At 40.5% G+C, this 19,511-nt stretch overlaps 1 protein-coding gene across 1 annotated transcript; it reads right to left on the bottom strand.

Moving 5' to 3' along the window:
* Positions 1 to 590: 590 nt before the first annotated feature.
* cnih2 (cornichon family AMPA receptor auxiliary protein 2) lies at positions 591 to 12,348 on the bottom strand. The gene is made up of 6 exons (XM_034606110.1): positions 10,765 to 12,348; positions 7,936 to 8,004; positions 4,539 to 4,586; positions 1,831 to 1,943; positions 1,604 to 1,747; positions 591 to 1,450 (listed from the first exon to the last, which is right to left on the bottom strand). The coding sequence occupies exons 1-6, from the start codon at positions 10,813 to 10,815 to the stop codon at positions 1,423 to 1,425; spliced, it is 453 nt and encodes a 150-aa protein (XP_034462001.1). The 5' UTR covers positions 10,816 to 12,348; the 3' UTR covers positions 591 to 1,422.
* Positions 12,349 to 19,511: the final 7,163 nt, after the last annotated feature.

The following is a 19,511-nucleotide window of genomic DNA, read 5'->3' as shown; positions in this document are numbered from 1 at the left end:
AGCTGAGAAAAGGCTTCGCTGTTTACAAATCTCAGTCATCAGCAAAACCTTAAAACGTCCCTTAAAACCTTGATTATATGATTGTAGATGTTTTGAAGCGACTTCGCTGTCTTTACACTTCTTAAATAACTGAGACGCTGTCATAGAGTCACTGCTGTCTCATGTGTCACTTGCGTCCCACACACTATCATTACACACACTGAATAAAACTGCATCGACATGTCTCATGAATCCTATTACATTGCTAGTTTGCTGTTTTTAAATTGCTTTTTGTACATGATATTTTCTATAATCTACCTCATTTTTAGAGAAGAGCTGCTGTGCTAAAATGACTATAGTATAGATGCAGATGATTAAGAGTAAACGTCACTAGGAATAGGAAATAGGAATAAGGCGCTCCCTGCACACATACAAAAAGAATTACGACAGAACTAAGTTTCTACTTTTTTAAGTAAAAAACATTGCGCCAAGGTCTAACGTGTGTTTAAGAGTGAAAAAATAAAAGTCATGGCCTGGCAGTAACAACACAGCATGTAGATACAGATACTCAGAATTTTTCTTTTCACTTGAACAAATTGACTTCTTGTTTAAATTTGGCACAATGTTTTTTAGATATAAACTTTTTTGATGTCATATGCCTGAGCCTGAAGCTCCTCAGAAAGCATGAACCTGGAATAATAGGCCCTCACAGCTATGGACTTGAACTAAATACACACCACAAAGCATTGACTCTTACAGTCAAACCTATGATTATTTCTTTGATGCTTTAGTTACAGTGTGAAATTCAACATTTGGTGGAGGTTATCATCAAGGCAATGATGTCTTGGCCAATGCTTTATTTTCATCCTGGTTAAAAAGCGTTATTTCCCTGCAAGGCCTCCTGCGTTTCTTACAACGTGTTAAAGTTCTCCTGCCCTATTCAACCTGTTTCTTACAGTTTTATTAACCTGTAACACAACCAAAGCAAATATTTTACACATGGAATGACACCAACACAATCCTGCTTTTCAAACTCTCAGAATGCACATGGATTATTTCCTTTTCCAAAGTGTTTGGAGATTCACAGTGAGTTGAGCGACTGTAGCAGTAAGAGCAGCATGGGGAAAAAAAACTCCAGCCCTTCATATTGTTAAAATCTTATAATGGGTCAAAGGCAACACAAACACCTTCTGCGTCCTCATTCTGTTTCATTCCCATCCTCCAAAACTTCGTCTGGCTGACCGACAGCAGTATCTGGGATAAAGCAACATAATCGAGTGGAGGCGACACCTTTACATTCACATTATCACTCGGGTTGGTCTTGGTTTGTCCTTGTTTTGACTGTTGGAGTATGGAGAGAGGAAGAGTTGAAGTGTCCAGTTCATTCTTCTGAGTCTTTCTTACAGATATTTCCCTTTTTTCTCTCTCCAGATCTCCCGTGAGTTAAAAGCTCACCAAGGCATAGACCATACTTCAGCAGGAAATAGACCAGGGCAACAAATAAAAAAGAGGTGGGGACAGAAAAGTGATTGTGCTGCTTGTTTCACAACTTTTGAAGTTCATATAATATCACAACATTAGCAAAGGATTGCGGTAAATGAAAAAATTGTGATGTTGTACGTACCTGTAGAGATAATAGAAGAAAGAGAGCAGATAAAAGCCCATCTTACACCACGACTCCTTCTGGCAGTAGTTGAGGATGTCGGCGTTCATCACACTGACCGGATCGTACATGACCTCTGACCCGTCAGCTGGCCGGTGAAAAAACCTGGGAAAAGAGCAGTGAGGTTTTGGCTCATTCAGCCACCAGAGTAATGGAAGCGTGTCAGACATCTGTTTCTGGGACTGTACCTCCACAGATGGTAGAAGAGCAGTGGGATATTCAGGCCGAGTGTGACCCACTCTCCAGCACACATGAACATCAGACAGAAGAGTCCGTGGATGGAGTACTCCGGGACCACCAACTAACCAGAACACACACACACACACACACACACACACACACACACACACACACACACACACACACACACACACACAGTCTTTTTATAGGTCTGCACATTATTTAGTGATGAGGTTATTACAGTGCAGCAAAAACACACGAAAACTAAAATACTAAGAGCACATGGGATGTAGACAGGTTTTAAGAGTGGCGGGATGTAACTAAATACATTTTTGACCTCATTATGTACTTAAGTATATTTTTATGTATCTGCACTTTACTTGACTAGTAATGTGATTTAAAGACATGCTAATTGGGATTAAATTGACTCTAAATTATGCGTAGGTGTGATATAAGTGTGAATGGCTGTTCTATGTGTTGGCTCTATGATGTGGCGACTTGTACAGGGTGCCACTTGCTTGTCGCCTAACGTCAGCTGGGATTGACTCCAACTCCCAATCAATAATTAGAAGGGAATTCCAATTCAATGAGCCAATCAGTGCAGATAACATTAGACCCCGCCTCCCTCAACACGCTGTGATTTGCCTTACCAATGGAAGCAAATCTTTCATTCGCCTCCTCACTTACACATAATGGAAGTGAACAGGACGTTAAGGTTCACTACACATTCGCATATGTGTGATAGGGTTAGGGTGGTTATGCCTTAATAATAATCAGCAGCAGCACCATCCCTGGTGAAGAAACAAAATACTATGGTATCGGAATAGGCTGAGTCTCAGTCATAATGTTGTAATAGACTGTTACATTAGGGAATAGGCTAATTTTAATAATACTATAGCAAGCACTTACTTACTTTACTCAAGTACTTCTACCTGCGTGCATTATTTGCAATTTTAGTTTAGTTTGACAAACTATTTGTTGTTGAGGTGACTTAAATCTCTCGGCTTGAGCTATACCTCTGAGCCACAGATCTACACATTGCTTTGGTCTTGTGCTCGTTGACAACTCTTTCCCTGGCAGGACTAACAACTGGGATAATAATGAGAGTTTATTGGATATCAATGGAGACATCATCTTTCCGTCAGAAAGGAAAAACAGTGACAGAAAAATGTGTGGGTATGACTGATGCATCTGTACATGTTGAAAGTCCAATCTGACTCTTACACTAACTCTAAATCTGCTTTGCTTTTACTCACATCTCTACAGGGTATAAAACCTGGTGCTGTTGCTGCTTAAGACATCACCATGTTAACCAGCTATTTTCTAAGTCTTTCTATGTGTTGTTTGGTGCTGAGCATAGTGCATGGTGGATTCAGGTGGCAGAATTGGGAGATTACTCTTAGTGAGTTCACACAGAGGTGTCCCCTTTGCATTACACGAAGATCATTAGCAGAAAAATATAGATTTTAGCTGCTTTAAAGGAATAACACTTAAATCAGCAGATCTCTTTGTTTTACAAGACAGATTAGTGACTGGACAAATACAGCGTCTCTATAAACAGGGCAAAATAAGCCTCTGGGCTGAGTTGGCATTTACATAATGTCACACAAAAACATTAAGTCAAAATGAGGAGAGTGTATGCCTCCACCAAGGCCCAACAGGATTTTTATCTGAATCTGCACCAATTTCCATACACTCATAGATATCAGCCCCCTAAACATGCCAGATTTTTTAATTAAAAAAATTATAATCCAATTATTATTATAAAATATCTCACATTGTTAGAGAAGGTAAAACAATAAATCCTGGATCTGACCTTGGGTCAGGATCTGCGCTAAAGTGTTCTTCCCCAACTCATACAATATCCTGCCAATAGGTTAAAATCTGTCCAGTAGTTTTTGCATTACCTTGTTTAAAATTAAACAAACCAGGGGGTAAAAACTAAATGCCAATGTAGTCTTATTGCTGGAAAACTGATCATCTCTCTAATCTGATCAGAAATATAATTTTTTAAGTTAATGCTACACAGTTGTTATTATTCTACCTTCTTGCACATCCTCTCCCTCTGCAGCAGATATATGTTATTATATCCATAAGTGCACTACATTAAAGGTATTGAAAGTATATGTACCATCTAATTTATTTTTCAATTAAAGGGTGATGGAGTGATTAAGTTTCAGTGGCACTTAGGTTCCTTGCGGTTCACCACTATGGAAAATAATGAATCAATAAATCAAACTATCTGTCAATATTAGCAAGCATCTGCAAATCAGTGGCTTCATACACAGAAGGGCAGAACAAATTCCAGCAGCATGACGACCTCGAGTTCTTTTTGTGAAAGCCTCGAAATGAGAAAAGAAATCAAATCACAACGGGCACAAAACCCACTGCACTGTACCATTGTTCTCCACTGCTGTGTGTGTGTGTGTGTGTGTGTGTGTGTGTGTGTGTGTGTGTGTGTGTGTGTGTGTGTGTGTGTGTGTGTGTGTGTGTGTGTGTGTGTGTGTGTGTGTGTGTGCGTGTGTGTGTGTGTGTGAGTGTGTGTGTGAGCGCAGATAGAGCAGTGATGGCGGGTGGCGAGGATGGGTTACGTGTGGAATGAATCAGAGTACGCCATGGTCCTCACAATGGTCAGACAGACAAATGGTCATGGTTGTCTGAGGGGGTTCTGTTTTAGTCATCCGCCGGCAGCAGGTGAGCAACAGCGATTACTCACTCTGCGAAGCAGGTTGCAGATTCTTTCGATGTTGAGAATCCGTTCCCTCTGTGGAGTGGATATGAAGAAAGTCTGATTAACATGCTATAATCATATAATTATTTGAAATAAATCCCAGGGCAGAAATAATAGGTGCTTTTGGGATTTAGAAAATTCAGATTTAAAGAATTTCAGTTTGACTCATTTTAGTGACATGTTAATAAAACATAGAGAAATTGTTGCTTAATTATAAATGTATTGAGCAGGTTAAGATGCCTCCATGTTTACAAGTCATACCCGTCCTCCTGAACCAGAAATACACAATATTAACAAACTTATGGTAACAAATAATAACCCATGAATAATAAGTATCCAACTAACCAACTAATTTATGTTCCATTATACAGCTCCAGAGAAAATTAAGGGTCTACTTCAGATTTGCCTTAAATCTGCATCTCTACTTGTATGGCAGCCATTTCATTCCAGTGTCTGTGTAATTTGGAATTTGGGAAAAATGGTGACAGTTGTTCAAAGAATAAAACAAACATGTTCATTACATTTGAACACATAGTGAAACAAGAGAAACTTATGAGAAGGAGAGAGATTGGTCTCTTGATGGTTTCCTGAGCTAAATATTTAAAATAAATAAACAAACTAAATGGTGTGTTGCTCAAACTAAACTAAATAAATCTGTTGATCATTAGAAAGGTACAGCAGCTACATGTGGAGCAGTGACAGTGATGTATGGTGCAGCTTCTCTGGCACTTTGCCTTGTAAACCTAACAGCTTGGAGTCTCCGGTGAGCCATGAGGGAAGCCCCAATTATCAATTATAGAAATGAATCCATCCATCTTCTCCTGCGTTTACCAATTAGCAGCCAGGAAATGTTTTATTCTGGCGTTCATTGTTTGGCTAGCAAAGGGAAATGAGATGTTTTGCTGCAGTTTATTCCCTCATTATATCCATCTCTCCTCCAGCCCCAGGATGCTAATAGAGCAGGTAAACAAAAGTACCAATAGTGAGACATTTGTCAGCAGCACGCTGTGAGTCCAGGGCCGTGTAACTGGATTTGGTCTCAGATGTAGACGGCTGAAAAGGCTCTCCTACTTATTTTATGACACATTGAGTCGTCTTTCTTAGTTCCAGGATGCCAGCTTCCTGTATTAATCCCTCTGAGATGTCCATTCCATTCAGCTGGAGCCACATGCTGCACCTTTCATGAATCTGTGGCCACAATATCAAACCTCCCATGGTGACCTGGAAGTCGATTTTTGCCTCGGATCTACACCAAGAATCTGGGTCTCCATCCTCACTGTTTATTTGCAGCTGTTAAGTTGCTCTATGTAATCTTTTACATAGAGCAACATCCTGAGTTCTCTGTATGGTTTGTTATTGCACAGATAAATAGTTATTCTGCAGTGGGTCTGCTTGGGTTTTGCAGCCCTGGACTCTACCTGAGGTGCTTTAGTCTGTGTCAGGTCATCCTGATTCACTCTGAATATTTAATTGTTCCAGCAATGGACGCACAACTGACGACATTAATCAAAGACAGATTAGATATTTCACTATATGCAAATCAAATAATAGAGGCACAAGTATTTAGTTTGATTTGATTAGTGATCTAATCTAAAGTAAAGAAATGCATGACTTTTGTCATGTGTTTTTTCATGCTTCAACTCAATTAAATTGTATTTGTGTAGCGCCAAATCACAAAATACATTATCTCAAGGCACTTCAAGCTGTAAGGTTGAGACCTTACAATATTATAGATTATAGAGAACATTAAGATAAGATAAGATAAATATCTTAATAGTAATAATAATAATAATTATTATTATTATTATAAAAATAATTTGAGATTTATAACACTGGACCCTCTCAACATGACACTGCTCTTTATGGGGGTGAGTCATCCTTTAGACATGTCAAGAGGCAATAATTCTGCTTTCCACCTTTTGTCTACGAAACACAACGTGTTTTCCTACAATGTCAATACGTTTCCCTTTGAGACTGCAATACGTGGCTGTGCACATACAGCTGATTTGGAATCACATGTTTACTCCCTTCCAGTTCGTCCCCCTGCAATATTTACTGCTTTTTTATTGCAGACTGTATCAGCTATTTGAACATCAGAGATCATTGCTGTTGATTTTCCCGAAGGCTGTCGCCATGTAAGTCCTCGTTCTGTTTGGCAGTTTATTGATTTTGGGAGAGACTGGTAGTAGCAGCGAATCCTGGCAGATCCTATTACTTCTGAAGTTTAGGTCGTCTGCTACAGATTTAAAAACACCTGTACAATGATATGCAATCCAACACAACAGCCTTGATACAAAACGGTGCCGTCAGTACGCTCGGATGATGCTTTTCCACCTCTCCACCTTCATCTGAGGAGGAAAAGCAAAACATCCTCTTTGGTCGGAACCTTCCCAGCGGAGCTTCTCCATTTGATTGCATTGTGCGTTTTTTTTTCTTTTGTACAGGTGTTGCCGTTATTGTGTCCACCCCCCTGGAGCTGGCGTGCCTCCACACTCCTACTGTCTGTTTGTTCGCAGTTTTCTCTCCCACTCCCCATCACTCTCACTTTGCAGTTCCGGTGCATAATTCTAGAACATTAGCTAACTTGTGAGAGGGACATTCACAACTGCTGGTAACACGCTGCATGAATAATGGCACTTAGTACTGACTGAATATTAATAAATGTTTTTAAAAGATAAAGATAACATTTTATTTATTAAATAGAAGCAACGCTGCAGGAAGAGAAGAGAAACACCTGCCCTTACTTTAGGACAATTCATGTTTTATACTGCAGATTTTTTATTTCATTTCATTTTATTACAAAGGTGGAATGTTGCTGTGTGGTGACTGTGCAGTATCTCATTCTACAAACAGCAGCTTCATTTGCATCAATCTCTTTAATTGACTGAGCCAACAGGTCACGTCTTTGCAGAAGGTTGATTGTTTCAATCAGGATGCAAATGAGCGTTGAAATGAGCCCGAGAGCTTCGGTGCTGCAATCACCTGGAAGCCTGGATTAGCCCTAACTGTTTTCAAAGTACGACAAATATTTGACGTTGTAGGATTAATGGGCAGGATAAATGCAGAAAGGTGTCAATCCAAATTTGCAAATCACAAATCATTCATTTACATGAAATTATTTTTCAAGTGATTACAGATACACGACTGTGGGTTTCTCATGAAACGTTGATTTATTTTAAGACCTTCTTCATAAAACCGGTCTGTTTATGAACTCAAAATCGAAGGTCATGTGCAATAATCTCCTAGTGAAACCTTGGATTTGTTCTGGGTCGCCCAGTGTAAACCAATGACGTGTTCTTCTTGGAACTGGGTAGAAGGGATTCTCTGTGTGAGCAGGAGGTTTTGATCACTCTTGAAAGAAATGAAGCAGCAGGGTTCTTACCGCTCTGGTGGGATTGCTCTGATCAATGGGGTTTTTGAAGTCTGTGCGCAGCTCATCAAAAGCGATGATCTGAAAAATAACAGACGCGAGTGAGTTTGTTTTTCATTTGGTTACCTTTACAATCACAATGAGTGCAAATACTGTATGTAATGTATATACAGTGTAATTAAAAGGCACAGCTGGAATCTTTTCAACGCCACACTCATAAGAAATCATCTTGTGCAGCACACTAAGAGCATCCTGCTCAGCTGCAGCCACACTGCTCACTTTGCTTGAACACACATGGTGATTGAATGGTTAATATGTGCATTTGTAATTACAGCCTTGTCCTTTCCCCCTTTATTCTCTGTATGAGCTCCTATTATTTTTATATCATTATCTGAGGAGCTGAAATTCTGATTTCAATTCTCCTCCTGGTTTCTTACCTCTTCCAAGGAGGTTATGTTTTCACGTCTGTCCTTTTTGTTGGTGAGTTTGTTTGTTTTTAAGCACGATTACATAAAAACAATAAACTTGGTAGAAGTATGTAGTATGGGCCAACTCATTAGATTTCGGTGTGGATAAGGATCAGGGGACAGATGTTGAAATTTGTCTCATCATGAGGTAGGGCGTTTTTTGTTTGTTTTCTTTTTTATCTTTCGCTGATTTCCCATGCAGGGAATTATTCATGGCTCTTGATGAAAAAAATGTAGGCACATTTATGGAAGTGAGTTTCTATCTTTGGTGCAGCCTGATTGAATTTAAGGGGACTGTTGGACCTTGGCCAATGTATGCGCCCTGCTGGGTATCCATTTTCTCGGTTTGACCCCATATTTTCTGATTTCCATCTCCCCTAAACCTCCTGGCCAGTCTTTATTTCATGAGCCTGATCTCAGTAGAAACTGAATATCCATGGAGACACAGGAGGCTGTCACATTGAAAAAATTGTGGAATTCGATAAAAAGGTATGCTTTGTCGAGAGGAGTACCAAACATCTATAGGAAACCCTCCATAATTTTGTGTCTTTGGCCTTTTGCGCTAAATGTAAATATATGATGAATTGTAGATGCACAACACTGATAACACTAAGTGCTCTCTGTATGGGAGTATAATTTTTCTCTCTGGCCCTCTGATTAATTGCTCTATGAAAAATAATAATTTGTGCTTATCATCCGTTCTGCTTTTAAATAGCATGCTTCATTTCACTGGCTCATTACAGAGTCATAAAAAAAAAAGGTATTTTTCGCAGATAAGTGAGCATCTGATTTACCGCCCCGATGATTGACAGCAGTGAAGCCTTCTCTGCGTTTGAAATAGCTACAGCCCTGCTGGTAATCTCCCCTATATGAGTCTATACGTCTCTCCCTCATCTTCCTTCACACTTAGCTCTGTTGTAAACAGATGCAGTTTCCATGGCGACATGGTGGGCCCCTAAGTGAGTGCCATGGTTACTACAGAGCGATTCTGATTGGTGGAGAGCCGCGTAGAAGCGGGGTGCTGAACCCTCCTGGTGGAGGCAGCCTTGGGGGAAGGGGTGAACAAAATCATAGGTCGGTGAGTGTTTCAGTAACACGAGCGCGGAGCCAGACGCATTCTTCTGCTCGTCTCTTTCACACACAGATACACTCACTGACTCATCGTCTCACCCACTTAGTCAATTGGTACGTTAGTCATTTCAAGTCATATATTCATAATGATGTTTTTTTTTGTATTTCACATTATTTCTGCTTCCATGTTGAAGGTGAGGGATCCGAGCTTTAGTGTTTCTGGAGTCTGGACACTGGTGCACTGGTCTCCTGCGATCTCTGTGCAAATAGCAGTCAAAATGCCACAGGCAGACTGATGCAGACTGACTGAACAGTCTGGTGGCAAGATTTAGGTTGGTTATCTTTTTTTTGCCTCCCTGCTCTCGTTACGTGCAGGTTGCAGGAACAGTTTATTGTCAGTACTCTGCGATCCTATGTTTCTTTAATGTGGGGGAGATGGAGTCGGCTGGAATCTGTCTTTGAATTGAGCAAGGGTCAGACGAGCTCCAGTTAATTCAACTAGTGATTAACCACCAAGGGAGCAGGTCAGCTAGAAGTTGATGTGTGGAAATAGATGAAGAAAAGCACAAATCAAAAGTTTTCATCCTGAGTTTTACACATTCTTCTTTATTTTCGGTGGTGTTTCATCCAAACTAAAAATTTGTATCTGAGTTTCGCCAGGGCTTGTTTTTTGAAATCCCAGTGAGAAAAGTATCATTTGGTGGCTTTTAAGAGGTCAGATGGTCCCATTAAGTACAAGTTCACTGTGGTTTGAGATTTAGCTGTAGCATTTATGCATGTCATTATCTGTGTGTGTGTGTGTGTGTGTGTGTGTGTGTGTGTGTGTGTGTGTGTGTGTGTGTGTGTGTGTGTGTGTGTGTGTGTGTGTGTGAGTGTGTGTGCGTGTGTGTGTGTATGTGTGTGTGTGTGTGTATATATATACTTGTACAGATATTTATGTGAGGACCATTTTGAGCCTGAGCATTACAGACATTTTGGCCAGTCCTCACTTTCTGATCCACTTTCAATGGGATGTTGGAAGGGGGTTAGTATTAAGTTGAGGTTAGGGTTAGGGTTAGGGTTAGGGTTAAGTTAAAGATTGGGGTTAGGCATTTAGTTGTGTTGGTTAAGGTTAGGGTAAGGGGGTAGGGAATGCATTACGCCAATAAGTGTCCTCACTGAGATAGAAGTACAGGGTTGTGTGTATGTGTTTGTCTGCCTGTGTGGGATGCAGCGTGGAGCGTTCTCAGGCTCTACATGCGCCCGTTTTAGTTCTCACTGTATGTGTGTGTGCTGTGGACCCGGCGTGCACTGTGCCACTCACCTGCCATATGACAAAGAAGATGAGAGAGGCGCACAGCACCAAGGTGAGCATGTAGCAGAAGGCCGCAAAGGTGAATGCCGTGGCTGTGCCTGCCAGCCTGACGACGGGAAGGGTCGAGAGAAAGGACAGGGAAACCCCTCTCCTCCTCTCTGCTCTGAATCTATTGCTCCCTCTACTTTAGTAGAGGTTACTGACTGTTTTCCACCTCTGACGCAGGTCGAGTCCGTGTTGTCCAGGTAGGCAAAGCACTCAGTTTTAGTAACAATCAATAATCAGGCCGACTGTGGCTTCACTTCCACTCAGGCTGTGTCTTTGTCCCCTTTTGTGTATCTTAACAGCAGGATGGACCCCCTCCTCTCTCGCTTTGATTTAGGAAGCACTTACATGTCTGTTGTTGGCCTGATGCCCTTCTTTTGAGTCTCTGACAGGCAAAATATGTCTGTATCCTCCTCCTCCCTGTGGTTTCTCTTTAGACAAACCTACATACTCTTTTCGTTCCTCACAGTAAGTGTGCGGCTGACACGCTGACAACAGAAGCACAGGATTCTTGTCATTAGAAAGCACAGCGTTGCGTTTCAAACAGGATTATTGTCTAAGATGGTTATGGCTTGTAATAGGTCAGTAGTTTGTCTTATGGCTTTCAGTTCATCTGTTGCTCTAAATCAAGAACACTGGTAGTGACGCATATCATATTCAACACGTACGTAAACAAACATATAGATTAGCTGTGAGTTATAGTTTACACATACACTCTCCTGGTATATTACTTGTTGTATTAATACATTTTTGAGAAATGATTTACGTCCATGTGAATCTGATCGTGGATATTTCTCTGCGCGTCACACAGTTTTCCTTACAAAGCAAATTACCGGCTGCCAATGTTGATTTTGCAATGAAAGGAGATGTCCAAATATTGGAGTCAGGTTCCAATTCAAACGACTATTTAACATTACAATGCCACTAACACGCATCCACACAAAATACAAGATCAGAGCACGATATTGACGATAGTTTCAATTAGCATGGATCGATATCCGGACGGATCTTAGTGTCGAGTAGAGAATACCTGTGTCTGGCTGGAGACGTGTCTGCCGCCACTGAACAGTCCACTCTTTCCTCGTCTCTGTCAATTTGGGTCGGCACCATGTCAGAATTCTCTGCTCTGCATCTCTCCCTCAGACGCATCCCCCAGATTACTCCAGAAAACATTCACATCTGTCTTTGTAGAGTAAAACAATTAAATTCGGAGGGGGGAAGAAAAGGGGAGAATCTGACCAGGACCCTGCAGAACAACTACATGTTGAGTCGCATCTGATTTTGAAATCTCTCCTGTTCTTAAGCAAAAATCTCCAAAGCCCTCAGTGGTCATAAGTTAATTAGTCCATCCTTTTCCTTATCTGCTCCTCTGTCTGCCCTCCTCTCTTTCTGAACCCTCCTGTCTTTTTTTTCTTCTCTTCCACAGATTTTGAAAACAGACCTGAATGTGTTTCCTGAGTCTACTGTCTCTGCCTCTCTATTTCTTGGACTGCGAGAGAAATATTTCTATCACGCTTGGTGTTATAACGGTCGACCAATGGCATTGCTCTGTCTCCCTCCCTCTCTTTTTCGCTCTCTCCTTCCTCTCTCCCTCCTCTCTGTCTGTCAGTCTCCCTCTCTCCCTTCCTCTCTCTCTCTCTCTCTCACACACATTTATACATTTCCATAATCCCTTGTTCCCCAGAGACTGATGAGGGGGCAGGGCAGGCTGCAAATGTTTTTCCTTTTGTCTGTATCTCTCTCTTTTTTCCACCGTTCTCCCTCCCACTATCATTCCCTCTCCACAAAGCGCTCAGTCATCCCTCATGTCATGAAATGTACGTCTGGTATGTGTGAGGCTGTTGCTCTCCATCACCTGTCATTTCTTTCAATTCTCTGCTCCATTAGCTATTCACTCAACATCCATTAAATTGTTAACAGTTACGTCTTCCTATTTTGTTGGCGTTTTTTAAAATGATTACTTTAACCACTGCTAACATGTAATCCACAATGCTTCTTTACACTTTGACTGTTGCAGTATGACCTGTGCACCATTTTGCTGACCAATGCCAAAGTCAGAATCAACTTCTGACTTGGAAAAGCCAAAAAACACTCGCAGTATTTGTGGGAGTGATTCACAGCAGCTCTTGAGAGTTATGTGCCTCAACATGTCAACATGTGTCAGGACCATGGTCACCATACGGGGTCGATGTGATGTGATGCAGTTCCTAGCTTTTTTTGTCTGACACGCTCACAGCTTCATGAGCTTGAATGCCTCTTCGTCAACACCATTTGTTAATGGATTATAAACTGCTTATTAAACACTAATAACTGCATAATGGTGGATGATAGCATCATTATTTTTGATACATATAGATTTTTCAGTGTTTGACAAGCTTGCACTTGGAGTGGCACAAGCTGCATGTCTGTAACATGCATCCATTACTTGTAGCTAACTACAGCATTTCAACTGGTATTAATTACTGATAGCTACTCTTTCAAACACCTGCCCATTGACATACTAAAGCTATTCAAGCCATTTTACAGTTTACATATGTATTGTTTGGTGTCTATGCCTCTTAACCTGTTTTAGATAGAACTATGCATTCAATTTACTTAAGCTCTTCACCACTTATTGTGTGATCCCAATTGGTCGTTTATTGTCCGCAACACACTGGCAACTGCAGAAGCACCACCTGGGGTGAGTGCACCTGTATCTAAATGACTAATGCTTTCGAATGGGGAGAAACACACGGATCAGTGATGTGATCGGTGAGACCGAAATTAGATCATTGATGGAGTACGACACTTCCCGCAGTACTGGCCAGAACTGAGCAGGATAAATAATTACACCTGCCTTATGTAGTAGGGAGCTGTTTTGTATTGAAATTGGTGGCATTTGTCTGCCTGCCTGCCTGTCACAGCAATAACTCAGGTAGTTTAAATCTAATTTGCATTAGATTTGGATAAGTTGGTTGTTTGGAGGCAGGGTCAGAACCTTCACACAGCAGGTCACAACATGACATCAAAGTTTAGGCTTAATGCAGTAACTTTAAAATGGATAGAATATATATCATGGATTTTGACCAAACTTGGTATGCAGCCTCTGGGGACTGAATGAGCATGATCATTCAAAAGGATGGCAAAAAAAACATCAACCATAATATCTTTTATACCATAAGATTATACCTTAATTAGGGGGTCATGATCTGGAGGCAAACGTCAACGATGTGATGATGTAGGTGAGTACAAGTGGGCGTGGTCTATCTCCTTTTTACTCTCAACTCAAGATGCCTTTGAGCAACTCTGACTAAACTCAGCAGCGCCACCTGTTGATGAATCCAGAACATACAAACCGATACAGACCTACTCAACTGTAGCTGACATTGTAATGGCTGACCATGGTTTGAATGCTGTGGCAGACTGATGTATTGGTATCAAGGGATCCGATGTGTGCCAGGAAAACTTTTTATTCTTCATTCCATTACACCACCACCAGCCCGGACTGTTGACACAAGGCAGGTTGGCTACATTGACTCACGCTGCTAACACCAAATTCTGACCCTACCATCTGCAGACCTCAGCAGGAATCCAGACTCATCAGACTAAGCTATGTGTTTCACAGGAGCTACCCTCAGCTGTTGTGGCCCATTTGTCTCGAGGATCGATGTTTTGTGCATTCTAAAATGCTTTTCTACTCACAACATCACAAACATTTCAGTCTAAGTCAATGAGATAGCTCCCCCCCCCCCCCCCCCCCCCCCCCCCCCTTCTGATGTTTGATGTGAACAACTGGAGCTCCATCTCCAACAGGACAGAATTCTATAAAACCTAGTGGAAGGGTGTCGTATGGGTCCCATTACATTTTGATGAGAGGCAGGATGATTTTCAGCATTTTCACAGTTTTCCCAGGGCATAATTTATGCATCTCTTGTGTCAAATTGTAAATTGTAATATGCGCAGGAATCTGCTTTTTTGCCAAGATTGTCGCACTATCAAAACTGAATTCACTGATTGTGTTTGATTTGATGGGACTACTGTTAACGGCCTGTAACTGCTAAAACAACACTGCGTATCAATAACTATTTTTGATCTTTCAGCATATTTCAACACAGACCGGCAGAAATCAATTATAGATAGATAGATAGATAGATAGATAGATAGATGGATGGATGGATGGATGGATAGATAGATAGATAGATAGATAGATAGATGGATAGATGGATAGATAGATAGATAGCAAAGTAAAAACTCAACAAACTGACTGAAATGAATAACAGAAAGACGCTTATGCTGCCTGTGCCCTGCTGGATACATCTCTGATTTGCCCAGTTACATGTCTGTATATACACAGGCAGGGTCACCACCCACATCTTAAAGTGAAATGTAAAGGCACTTCCCTCTGATGATCGTACCAGTACATAAAGTACACATGGCTGGTGGCTGATAGCTTGTCTTAAAAATATGATAAAATCTGGGTTACCGCACATAGCGGTGAATGTGTGGTTTTCAATCTGGGTTAGTGTGTTAAAGCCTTAATGGTGAAGCAGAGGTTGAGGCCTATTTTGGTTTACTGCTGTCAGTGGAAGGGAGTTCCCTACAGTCTGGTCAGTACTGTTTCATCAAACACATTGGGTTGTTAAACCACGAACACGTCACTCAATGTTGAGAATCACTGTTTGGTACCTGTCACCGCGGTGACTCACCTGACGTGTGCTGATCAGTTTGTTGTTTTAGCCTCTTTTAACAGGGGCAGCGCACGTCCCTTCTGTGTTTTGGTGCCTGACAACTGAGAGAGAGGAACCATCGTGAACCAGCGGCTCAGAAATCATAAACACAGCCGGTGTGATTGCAACCACAACCATCAGAGGGAGGAGTCTAAAAAGGTTGGTCCCTTGCCCTTATAGTGGTCACCATTTATCTGAGTTTGTGTCCATTGAACTGCTTATATTTCCACACTTGTGCACATTTGTACTTTTAAATGGTAAAATGGACTACAAGCCTCGTATATGCTGCACTTTTCCTATCACACACACCCTTCACTGTCAGCTCAGATGTTAGGGGCAAATTGGAGTATTGCATCTTTTTCAAGGACACTCTGTCATGTGGACTAGAGAAGCTGGGGTTTGAACCCCTGACCTAGTGGAAAATTGCTCCACCTCCTAAGCCACAGCCGCCCAATAAAAGCTTTTCATGTAAAGTTGTGAAAGGACAATATAATATAATATAATATAATATAATATAATATAATCATTCAAAAATGTATAGGATATTAAATATTATATAAGTATATCATAATATCACAGTATAATAGGGATTACATGTCAGGATACTGTCTTTTGAAACATGTTTGTCACTTTGCATTGAAAAATGTACATCAAACATTTTTATCCGTAAATGGATGAAGATGATGATTGTGTTTCAAGAATTAGAAAAGTTGTAGAATCTATTGTTTTGTTTTCATGGCCTTATATTTTTCTTGTTGGTGTCTGTACCTGCTGGGAATTCATAATATGATACTTAATAGAATGTGTTTAAAAAAGAAGATGATAATGTTTTATATTCTTGGTGATGTATTGATCACATTATTAAAGCTTCACGCAAACGATGCTACACTGCAGTGATCAAACCTCTGGTTGAAAACTGTGGGTGACTTGTAGTCATGACCAATGGAACATGTAGACTTGCTGCTGTTTCATTGCTGGATTTAGACCTCCCACTAGTGGTGAAGATAAGTAACTGTTGGTCCTGATGTATTTTCACATCCCTGTCTGGAACAGTGCAAAGGCATGACAACAGGAAACCATATGTGGAACATATGGAACCTCAAAATACAGCAGAGAAATGCCAATAAAATGTTATTATTTATAGGAATGTATTCATTTTTACCTCAGCCACAGAGGTCTTGTTTTCACCCCTCTCTATTTGTCTGTTGGTTTCTTTGTAAGAAATATAACGCAAAAACCACTGGATGGATTATAATGAAACTTGGATGAAGGATGTGGTATGGTTCAGGGAGGAGCCGATAGAATTTTGGTGCAGATCACATGTGTACAGATGATGTTAGCCCTCTTTAGAGCCAACTGTACTCTATTCTATACGTGTGGTGCAGTTACAGTAGAGATCCCAAGATGGACCAGTGCAAGTCAAATCTTTGTGGCCTGTAATGTTCCTACTATCCATGCGGTCTTGAGGGATTTTATTTAAAAATGTATGTGTCGATTAACTGATTCAACAAATGTCATCATAGTGGCTTCAACGGAGCCTCGACAGAGTGACACAAGATATTCCTCTTGTTTCTGGAAACACTGGAACAAATGCCTGTGTGAGTCTTAACAATAATCCAATAATCTTGGATTTGTAAATTTCTATGATTGTATTTGATGCTATATTTTTTGTATTTTATTTTATATAGATATGGAGCTTTGTGTCTATACATTTTTTTAATTGAATCATAGATTGCTGATCCAGGACATTCTTTTTCACTTTTTAGTTGGGAGATTTTTCCAACAATTTGTTGATTTCTCAGAGAGTAAGTGATGGATCATGATGGGAAAAAAGTACCTGGCATGTTGAGGGAACTGATATCTATGTGACATTGGTGCAGATTTAATTGTGGTTTTATTATGGAACTGCTGGGCCTTGGTGGAGTTATGTACTCTTCTGAGTGCCATTCTGGCTTTTATTTCATTCAAAGCAGCTGATACAGGTGATAAACACACATGGATGAACATTTTTGAAATATACAGAGGTAGTTTAACAAATTATGTGTACTAACTACTAAATAGGATGGTATTATCTGTCTTAATAATAACGTAAATATTATGACCACAGCTTGTCAGCCTCTAAGCCAGTTATGCAGATCTCAATATCATAATAATGTGAAATTATTGAAAAGCTCTTTTTCAACTCTATTCTACTATAAAATGAAACTATCATTATTCAAACAGCCTGTGCTGATCTCTGGTCATATCTTCATGAACGGTTACAGCTGCTGTAATGATGACGACTGACACCGGCACCTATTTACCACATCTGGTCCGACTCTGTATGTGTGATCACAGGAACGTTTCCACTGGCGGATTAGTGGACATAAAGACTGTGACAGATTTTAAATTGGCCACAAGATGGCAACAAATGAGAGGCAGAGGCAGCAACAGATGGTCACATTAGGTGTCAAACAGTGGTATTGACTTACCAATGACCTACTCACATAACAGAACGCTGAATTCATGTGTGCTTTGAGCATCCATGTGAACTCATGTTGCGGAGAAGGTATTCTCATTGATAATTCAGAAGACAAACCGTGAAGAAATATGAAGGAGATTTGAAGCTGTAAAAAAGGGGTATTATGACTTCAAGCCACAGAATGATAACTCATTAATCCCAGCCACATTACCTCTGTGGGAATTAGGCACAGCCTGGTCCCAGCTGAGGCTGTGCAGTGAACAGCTGAGGGAAGTGTTTAGTGGGATATTGCAGCAATTACTAGATATCAGGACCAAATCCCACGGGTGCAGAGGGGTGTGGGAGTCATCAGCAATGCCACCAATACACTAAAAAAACAAGGTGGGATCAATTGAATGTCTCCGGACCTGCTGACCTAAATGAAATGTTTTCTTCTAACAGCATTATTGATCACTTTAACAATCGGGGGAAACAAATCAAAGTTATGTTAGGAAAGCACCCAAAGGGCACAGTATGGCCCGGAGGCATTAACACCCAGTGAATACATTTTATAGTGACACGTTTACAATGCCAAACAGCTTTGTGTTGCAATTAAGAAGTTGTTGGGGTTAAAAGTGCACAGATCCTGCCATTCAGGATAGAGTGTGTCCTGGTATCATCTCTATATCACTGTGTTACAGCAACATTACAATGCGTCTTCTGACTGCCCAACAGTCCCCTTGAATTCAGTCAAACTGCTCCCAAATTGCATTCTTTTATAGAAATCTTCCCCTAAATATGTCTGATTATTTAAATATTACCTGGGAAATTAGTAAAAATGTCACAAATGTCCAAACTTGCAATGTTTAAAAAAGTGATTTAAAACGTTGATGGATCTGCTCTCTGATCCTGGCCGAAATCTTTGACTCAGATTACATCCTTCCACCAAGCTTTGTGCTATCTGTCAAGTAGATTTTGTGTAATCTTGCTTACAAACAAACATGCAAATGGACAGGGGTGAAACCTCTTTGGTGGAGGTAACAAACAATGTGTTAATCATGACTTTAAAGAAACAAAGCATTTTCCTTGATCCTCATACAGAGCCCCCCAGGGTAAGTCATATGGTGTAAAGCATCAACAAGTGGTTCACTGAACATTGTCCTATTTTTAATACATTTATGGAAAGCTCTTTTTTTTACAAGCATCTGCCAAAAAGTGGCTCAGCAGGACCACAAAACATCCTTAACATCCAGTCGCACAATGTAGAAGAGCTGTTGCCATAGCAACACAAACAACTCCAGTGCTTTTTACCCTCTAACCAGAAATCAAATAATATTTGTCTAAAATTGCACTCTTAAATTTTAGATAAACCTTGAGGACATGTTGTAAAAACTGTGCAGTAACTAGTGACTGAAAAGGAAAAGAGCTGAATAACAACATTAAACACAAACGCTGCACACAATAATTAAGATGCCGGGTATATTATTGCTCTCTGTCTGAAAAGAAGTATCACCACACTGAACAACCTGCTTTTAGGTCAGTTACTTTGAATGCATCTCGGCCTG

This window comes from Hippoglossus hippoglossus, chromosome 14, assembly GCF_009819705.1.
Source record: "Hippoglossus hippoglossus isolate fHipHip1 chromosome 14, fHipHip1.pri, whole genome shotgun sequence".
Lineage (NCBI taxonomy): Eukaryota > Metazoa > Chordata > Actinopteri > Pleuronectiformes > Pleuronectidae > Hippoglossus > Hippoglossus hippoglossus.
This window is presented reverse-complemented; position numbering and strand designations above follow the sequence as displayed.